Source organism: Cucumis sativus, chromosome 6 (assembly GCF_000004075.3).
Source record: "Cucumis sativus cultivar 9930 chromosome 6, Cucumber_9930_V3, whole genome shotgun sequence".
In the NCBI taxonomy this organism is placed as follows: domain Eukaryota; kingdom Viridiplantae; phylum Streptophyta; class Magnoliopsida; order Cucurbitales; family Cucurbitaceae; genus Cucumis; species Cucumis sativus.
This window is the reverse complement of record NC_026660.2, coordinates 20647533-20656822: the sequence shown is the minus strand read 5'-3', so window position 1 is coordinate 20656822 and position 9290 is coordinate 20647533. Positions and strand designations below refer to the sequence as shown.

Genomic DNA, 9290 nt, shown 5'->3' with positions numbered 1-9290 from the left:
TCACGTGAAATATACTTTTGTAACATAAATAGTATTTATGTAATAATTTCTTTAACGTCAAGTAGGGATGATAATTGATCGATCGGAATCGATTTTTTTTTGGTAAAATCGACTTCGACATCGATGAATATGGGTTTGTCGGTCGATTTAACACATAAATATTTCTTTCAAATTCTCGATTCAAAACTTTTCGAAACCGACCGACCGGCTTTAGTTTGATTGATCAGCTTGTTTTTTTTCGATCTATCATTTTCACCCCTACGTTAAGAACGTTTAGGGTTGCAAGCGTTATTAAAAAAAAATGGGAATCACATAACACATTGTTTCAAGATTTCAAATAAGAGTCATTTTTCTAATATAGGTATATATATATAAAGAGAGCACGAAAAAATCTAGGATGAAATCATTCATGTTGGTGTGGTTGACATTGCATTTTGCCCATGAAGCATTCCTAAATGTGAAAGCAACTCAAACAGTGATTTCGTGGACGTTGCCCTTAATGTAGAGTGAAGACAAGGGTGCAATATAAGGAAGCTTCCTCCTCAATTTCTTCTTCCATTCCAAATCTTCTTTTTAACACATCATACCGATTGTAGTAATTTTGTCACAAATACAGAATACAAGCAAGACATGTATTTCTACTAAAAGATCCAGAGTATACCATCGTCCTCCAGTTCAATGGACAATTTGCCTTTTTGGCTTCCAATTTGTTGTTCCTCAAATAAGCAGCACCTCTCTTTATACAGAGTTGACAAACTATTTTGCATTGATTGGAGGAAACAGCTAAATCCTCAACATTCTTCATCCAACCTGACTTCACTTTGACCAATTCCATTGTTAAGCTGCTCCACCGACATCTCTCATCTCGAATTTAGATCAAATTCCCCAACTTCGCGCCAACTATCATGCATGCCTGTGTCGCCATTCTCAGCCTCCTCATCATTCAATAAGTCCTCTGATGCTTCCTTCTCATCTCCCTGTGTGTTGTTTCCCCATCCATTGATCATTTCACTTGGATGAGGTTGCTCCTGGTCCCCAACCGGAACATCGTTGCTTTGGGATCCAACATGCGCACCTGTTCTCATGGAAGCTCGAATCATCATTTCATTAGCCTGTGGTTCACTCCGTGTTTGGTCGGTCTGCATCATAGCAGCCATTCGCGTTTTGGCATCATGAGCCTCTTTGCTTGCTTTCCCTCTCAACTCGATCTCAGCTTTCAGTTCCTGAAGGTTCCGTTTCTCTTCTTGCATAAGGGCTTGTTCAAACATCAATCTTTCTTCTGAACGGAACTCCCCCAATGCTCTTTTGCGAGTTATGATGTTGAAGGCCAACACCTGTTTCTCAAAAGTGGCAATGAACTCGGAAATTTTTGCCGAGATGTTATGGTCCCACTGTTGTGAGCGTGACAGCATTTGGCCAGTTGGATCAGAGTCAAGTATTCTATCATCTTCTTCAGCCTCATAGTCAGCCACCACATGATATGGCAGCAACCTGTACAATGTTTTTTGCACATTACGTCAACGATTGATCAAATTGTAATAAGAGAACGGAAGAAAATACAAATAACCAACCAACAAAAGGAATAGGCAAAGACCACATGGAACTATTTTAAAACTAAAATGGATCCACCTGGTCTATGTATATGATTATTGTAATTCTTTCAACATCTCGATGTATAACGATGGACTGAGAATCTCAACTATATAGAACGGGGAGAAATTTTGTGATCAAATAGCTAAATGCTTTAAAAGTTCAATTACAAATTTGGTTCTTTAGTTTGAAGAAGGTTAGAATTTAGATTCTATTTTATAACTAGAATTTAATTCCTATAGTTTGATAAAATCCTCGAGGATTATTTACAAAGATTTTATTATCAAACCATAAAGGAATAAATTCTAACTTTCTCCAAACCGTAAGTATCATTTGTAATTTAACCAATTTTAACTATACAACAAGGAACTCTCTTTATAATAATAATAAAAGCAGGTCAGTTTCCATTTCCAATTTCACCCCATCCACCTAAACAATGTAATAATAATAAAAAGAAATTGCAAACAGCTATTGGCATCCAAATGTCTCATAAAAAGATAATTGAAGTTCTGAGAATTATACAACTGTATGGTTAAAAATTAATCACCACTAAACAGGAAAATCAGAAAAAGAATTTCATCCTACAACAGAACCACAGGAAACCATAATGAATACAGAAAATATAAGACTTCTTTTTTGGAAGGCAAACGAAAAACAAGCCCAACAAAAATGGAGTCCAAAAGTCAAATACAAAATGGACTCTAATCCAAATGAATCATAAAATGATTGCCCACCATAATAAACAATAGTGTAAAATGTACTTTCACTACTAACATTGATGTCTAATTGGTCTTTGAAACTTAAAAATAAACACTTTAGTCCCAAGGTTTGAGAAATAGTTTTAAATGGTCTCGTAGTTACTTAGACCAACGGCAAAATGATGTAGCTGTTAAATATGATTAGTCAGTTTGCTGATTTGACAAAAAATATTATACTATTATTTTCTTATGATGTACCATTCCTTTCCTCTTCCCCTTTTCTCCCCTCCTCTCCTTCAACATTCCATTACGGTACTGCACCATTTTTTATAATAAGTTTTAAATTCCCTCTTCTTTTCTTGTTCCTTTCGTTGCTATCCTATCCCCATCTCGTTTTTTCTTTTTCATTGTCTCCTTTTTATTTCTTTCTTTCTCCAAACCTCATTTTTTCTCTTTCTCCGAACCTCAATCTTTCGTTCCCTAAACCTCCAATTTTTATTTCTTTCTCCGAACCTCAATCTTCAGGTTTTTTTTGTCTGATTTTCTTCTTTGCTCCCCACTTCCATGGCTGCCTATCTTCTTATTTACCATGAAATTTACATTTTTTCATCCTATCTCAAGCTCCAGTCCCATGGGTCTTATTTTCTTCCCAATAAATTTGCAAATTGATAAGAATTTTTTTTTCTGAAACGGAGACAGCCTCTTTATTAATAATAAATGAAACTAATGCTCAAAGTACAAGAGTAATATACTAAGAGCAAAATAAGAAAAAGACAAGTCTTCCAAACAAACTAAACAAAGATGAACCCAGACAAAACATATAAAAAAACGACCAACAAATGATCACAAAGTGGAAACAACGAAAGAACCAAAGCAACCAAGAGTTGAGACACTAGTAAAGATCTTAATACAAAGAAAATAGACATCAATCTCAAACCTTAGACAATACAAACATCTTGTGGTGTGACATCCCTTTCCCCTTCTTTGGACCAAGGTTACATGCTCAATTGTATAATTCTCTTGTACTATGAACTTTGTCTCGTTATTATATATTAATATTAATATTATAAAGAGGTCTCCTTTTCAAAAAAAGAAAATAACTTTATAATATTATTTTACCAAAACAAGCAAACTAACTATTCGTATCTAATAGGCACATCATTTTGTTGTTAGTCAACTAATGGTCTAAGTAACTTTAGGGACTTAAGTGTTCATTTTAAAACTTCAAGGACCAAACAGACATCAACCTCAAACCTTAGGGACCAAAAGTGCATTTTTCTCTAAGTAATATTGTAAATTTGCTCACAAACAAAAGAGGAATTGAAAGAGAAAAGGAAAAACACTTTTAATACAAACTGGCCCAATGAGACAGATTTAAGGCAACTGGTTGCTTCTACTTGGCACTTCTCTTTCTCCTTCATCTTAAAGATTTGGGTTTGCAAGTTTTTATTTGAATGGGCTCCTCTAGAGAGTGTTTTTAAGTTCTGCTTTGTATTTTTCCTTCTACAGATGTTTTGTCTTCGAGAGGCTTTGTTTTGCTTGTTACTTTTCTGGTTGATTTTGATTCATAGGTTGCCATATTTTATGTTGCCCAAGTATAGTTTTCAAGTTCTCTTGTTCTTAGTATAATACTCTTGTACTTTGAGCTTCAAAGTCTCACTTATTTTCTTTAATAAAGAGGCTTGTTCCCGTAAAAAAAAAGAACTAAAAAATTGGAGATCTTACCTAGAAAACATCCTTCTAATAAAAAAGTTAGATCAGAAACAAGAACTACTAACCATCATGGGTTTGACTTGGTGATTAAAAAGGTGACACAACCCCAATAAATGTCTAAGAGATCATGGATTCAATTCATAGTGGCCACCTACCTAGAAGTTAATATCCTATAAACTACTTTAACACCCAAATGTTGTCGGATCACGCGGATTGTTTTGTGAGATAGGCCAACGTGTAAATGTCAGGATAACACTAGAAAAAATCTAGTAAGGTACAATCGAGGAAATGCTACAATTCAGAAAAGGAGAATCTCGAGAGAGGAATAAGTAGAAGAAACACTGGATGAACCAAACTCCCTTCACAGATCTTCAATAATTTCAAGTCATTCAGCATTTCTGCCCGATAGTCTAAGGAGCTAACATGAATGATACTGCACTGATAAGAACCTTGACTTTTTATTTGAATTGGATCAACGAAGGGTTGAATCTCAGTAGATCGTGGCAGCAAGGCTACTTTGCCACTTACAACCCCTGACTTTTTATCAAACAAACAGTTTCGAAGGACCGAAAGCACTACAGTAGACCTAGGGTGACCTCCAAAAATATGGTAAAATAGTTCAACAGCTTCCACTAAAGTGAAGATGTCAAGGAGCAATGAAGGAAAGCACCATCAGCAGCTGTATTAGCTTTACAGCGAATACCAATGAGGAGAAACAACATTGAACATTCTATTGGCAGAGCTAGAGCAGTTAAAAGAGAGATCAGACAAAAAGAATGGAATTTTATTTGTATCCCTTAAATAAAAAAACAATATTCTTTTAGATGCTTCAAAAGTTGTAGAGAGTTGAAGCCTCAATACATTTTCACAAAGGTGCAAGCCTCAAAACTAAAAGTTAGGGCCTACTTAAGCATAAGCCTAAAAAAGCCTTACAAAACATTGAGAACACCAAAGTGGATGCCTCTTCAAAATCTGCTGAAGGATCTTATCCACATTCAGAAGTAGGATAGCTTCATTTGAACTCAAGGACATAGTTGTACTTGTACAATCGATAGACAGATTTTGTTCAAGAATGATTGGGTCATGAATATTCATTGAGAGGTCTATAAGCTTCATGACACAAGTAACTCAATAGGGATTTTCCAAAAGACCACAACTAGACAATAAAATCACCAACGACATCCATGTTTCCTCACTAAAGAGCACAAAACTTTGATGTATCTTGAGAAATAGCTGCAGTCACAAGAGGTTTCCAATTAAGAAAGAAAAAACGCACCTCCATTGAGGATCATGGATCCTTCTTCATTATAAGAAATAATAATGCCACCGGAGAACTCCAAGGAAATCAAGGGAGGACAAAGCGAATAGTTTGGATTGGAAGCCCAATGCAAAATTAGAAAGAAGATGAACCAAATTGCTAATTTTGTTTTTTGAAAAATTAAACGAAACAAAAGGCGTGAACCTTAAATAAAGTCATGGAAATGGTGAAAAAAGTCCTCTTATAATTCAGGAAGGTTAACTTCATTTTTATATTTAAATAAGAAACAAACCACCATTTTCTGTCTAACAAAAAATAATACTTTTTATTCATATAATGAGAAAAAGGTGGTAATTGCTCAAAAGACACAAACTACAAGTGAAAAACATAAAACACAACAATATAACAAAAAACCATAGAGAAAACAAGGATGAAGAAGGAAAAGAAACAAAGATTTTGATGAATGTACAATTTACATAATCAAGTCTAAAGGCTTAAAAAACAAAATATCACTTTCAATTCAAATATCTCACTATGATAGGGTAGATTGGGCTATCTACAGAGTATGAAACAGTAAGAAAGCCCTTGAGTCAACTACCGACCACTATTTCCTTTTGCTCATGGGGTCAAAAAGCCTTCAAATTTTTTTTAACCAATATACATGGTTAAAATAAAACCCCTAATATTCTATATGAGGCATACTACATCTAATACATCTAATTAACAATGGAACCTCACGTAACATATGCTTTTACCTTGATCTTGATCTAATATCAAAGAAGCACAGTTCTTTTTTTATGAGAAACCATTCACTGAGAAAAAAATTGAAATAACACAAGTATTTCAGAAAAACCAAGCCCACCAAAGGGAGCCCCACAAAAGAAAGGAACTCCAATAAAGTAAAATGAGGATTCACAAATAATTACAAAAACACTTTGTCAACTACGATCAAAGAGATATTTTAACCTTACGAGACCAAAGATCACTAGGCCCCACTAACTCCTCTAAAGATTAGCCCCCACAACTATGCTTCTGGCCTACCACAAAAACTTCCCCTTCTCTCATAACGCAGAATGGAAAAGGAACTTACCGATCATTTCCTGCAATTTCTGTGGTTGGAAATCAAAAAAGCAACCAAACACATGAAAAAAAGGAAAAATGCACCCTCCTGTCTGTCAATCTTAAACATGCATAGAACTCGTATCAATTTCATTGGTTGTGGACATTTGCTGAGAGTTTTTGTAGACAACTGGATGAACTCTTCAATTTCAAGAGGTGTTCTGAAAACTAAATATTATTTAAAAGTTTGGATCGTTGAAAGCTTCCGAACTTTGTTTCTTCTGGATGAGAAACTAATTTGCATTAAGCAATAAGCACTAACAGAACACAACCAAAGGGGAGAGGGGTGAGAAACCTCCCCCCCCCCCCCCCCCCCCCCCCCAATCTTTATTAGAAGGATTGGAGCTCAGCTATAATTACAACTTTCTGTGTCTAGGTCTCCATATAGGAGACATAATTAGTACATTTTATACAAAAGGATCCAAACGATAGGACTTCAACCATAACTACAGAAAGTGCACAGGAGACGTAATTTGTACATTGTTACAAAAAGAACCAAAAGATAGGACTTGTCAAATGGTTTTCTATGGGCTGCTTTTTCTCCTATGTTTGGCTGGCAGAGCTTTACTATAGGGCTATTTGTTATGGAGCCGGTGGATTCTGAGTCTTGTTGTCCTCAGATCTTTTAGTCTTTTGGCTAATCCTTTATGATTTTTACATACCTTGTTGGTTGTAATGCTTGTAGTTGACCTAGTTACATTTTTTTCCCTTCCCATTCCCTTGGGAATTTGTCTCATGAACGGTTTTCCTTTTCATATATGATATTACCAATGAAAAGTTGTCTTGCTCAAACAAAATTATTCAAACTTTGCCTAGTGCCTAAAAAGTCCGTGGTGCACCATAATTCACTAGATGAGTGAGAAAAGATGTGGTCTCTCATCAGGTGTCATGCTTCTATTTAGGTCTCAAGAGTCCAAGGATTCAAGTAACTGTTTTGAACTGGAAGCCCTTTTCACTTCTTTAGGATTTGGTTTTACTTGGCGGGTTGTTATTTTGTATTCCAACTTTCATTTTCTCACAATGAAAGATTGATTTTTCATTAAAAGAAGAAAAAAAAAAAAAGAAAACAAAAAATAACAAGCTGTTCAGTTTTACAAACATTGTTGTGAATACAAAGTGTGATTGAATAGGATAAGATTACAACTAAAGTAGATTGAGAAAAATAATAATAAAGAAGAAGAAGAGAGACAGTATAACACAAATTTTATGTGGAAAACCCCTAAACAAATTAGGGTAAAAACCACGGGCAAGGATAGAAGAATTCACCATATAAAATAGGAGCAAACTTTATTTCTTATTGAGAAATACAAAGCTCTCTTATAAGAAGAAACTCTCTCTATTTTATACCTCACTCAACTTGTTGGAGATTTTTTAGATGGTTTGGCAACCATGGGTCCTCACCTATTTTTAGCCAAAAGATAATTGGTCATCAAGCAAATAATATGGCTCTAATTTTTCCTAGATAGATGTGTATGATAAATGTTCTAGAGAGATGTAAAAGATCCAATGGAAATAAATTAATCTTGGAGAAAATGTGAGATTCAATGGCCAAAAATTGTCTTTAAGAAACTTCTTGAATAATAATGAATTTTTTTTATAATTATCCAACAAACATGACAAGATGAGAAACAAAAGTTGAACAACCCAAGCAATAATTTGAATTTGCATCCAAGTCATAACTACAAAAAGAAGGATCTAAATCTACTGCACAAGATGCATTCCATTCAATGAAAACGAATTCTTCATGCTGTGTAACCTACTAATCTTAAAACATATACCACCAGTTTCCTGTAACATATATCATGTCATTTAGCTCCACATTCGAGCAAGTATGCTCTAGAATCAAATTTGACATGGGCCCTAAACTTAAAAAATCCCCTGAAGTATACAACAAATGACCAAAACAGAGTTTAAGAATAAAAAATGCAGTAATTAGGCAATGAGAAATCCTTAGGCAAATGAATGCAAAAAACTCGTTAACATTAGGCTCCAAAACATAATCATACAACATTTAGACAACAACAACAACAAAAAAAAAAAAAAAACGCATTAGAAAAGGACAAACCTTTCGCAAGCATCTTCAAGGGATCCAAAGGGGCGCTTAATGTCAGGATGGCAAACGCGCCAAGCGTCCTGATAAGCCATCTGGAGTTCGGCCTGGTTCCCAGGTCGCATTGCCCTCTGCTGCAGCTGCAGCTGGTGTTGTTGCTGCTGCTGTTGCTGTTGCTGCAATTGTTGAGACGGTGGTTGACTGGGACTAGGGTTAGTCTGCAAATTAGAAACAGAAGCGGTTGGATTAGGGTTAGGGTTTTGGTGAAGGTTAATGGATCCAGGGCGGAGATGAAGACCCGGTGGGCGTAAATGGGCATCGATATTGGAAGGAAAGCGAGAGATAGCAGCAGCCTGATGCTGAGCCTGCTGTTGTTTTTGCAATTGTTGAAGAAGAAGAAATTGCTGGTGCTGCTGCGTTTGTTGCTGCTGTTGCTGTTGCTGTTTGTGCTGTTGCAAGAGTAGCTGCTGTTGGTGTTGAGCAGCCATTGCCTTAGCTTCGTCCATTTCGGTTGCTTCTCGGACTCCGCTGAATGAGAGAGGAATTCAAAAATGGCATCTATGACGATGAAGTTCGCAAAGACAAACGAAGAAGTTTCGGAAAGCCATCAGGGGAATGACCGTACTGGAGAGCAGCTCTTGTGATATATTGACACAGAAAAAAAAAAATACATAAATAAATTCGCTTAATTAATTGATTAGCAAAAATAAAATAAAATAAAATAAATGTATTTCTCATAACAAAATTTATTACACTTCAACTAATATTGTGTTAAATGTTATATTTTTTTACCATTTCTCCAAAATATTTAAACTATTTCTTAAATATAACACAATCTATTAAATTCTTCCTTTTTTAAGTT

At 35.3% G+C, this 9290-nt stretch overlaps 1 protein-coding gene across 1 annotated transcript; it reads right to left on the bottom strand.

The window, feature by feature from the left end:
* Window positions 1-378: 378 nt before the first annotated feature.
* On the bottom strand, window positions 379-9066 carry LOC101220036 (putative uncharacterized protein DDB_G0271606). The gene is made up of 2 exons (XM_004140034.3): window positions 8444-9066; window positions 379-1491 (listed from the first exon to the last, which is right to left on the bottom strand). The coding sequence occupies exons 1-2, from the start codon at window positions 8932-8934 to the stop codon at window positions 861-863; spliced, it is 1122 nt and encodes a 373-aa protein (XP_004140082.2). The 5' UTR covers window positions 8935-9066; the 3' UTR covers window positions 379-860.
* Between the last annotated feature and the right edge of the window lie 224 nt (window positions 9067-9290).

Excerpts from the sequence above, each read along its gene's own strand:
- LOC101220036 (XM_004140034.3), bottom strand. The coding sequence starts at position 8,934 with ATGGACGAAGCTAAGGCAATGGCTGCTCAACACCAACAGCAGCTACTC. Across the intron at positions 1,492-8,443 it reads CTTGAAGATGCTTGCGAAAG|GTTGCTGCCATATCATGTGG; the intron begins GTTTGTCCTTTT and ends AACATTGTACAG.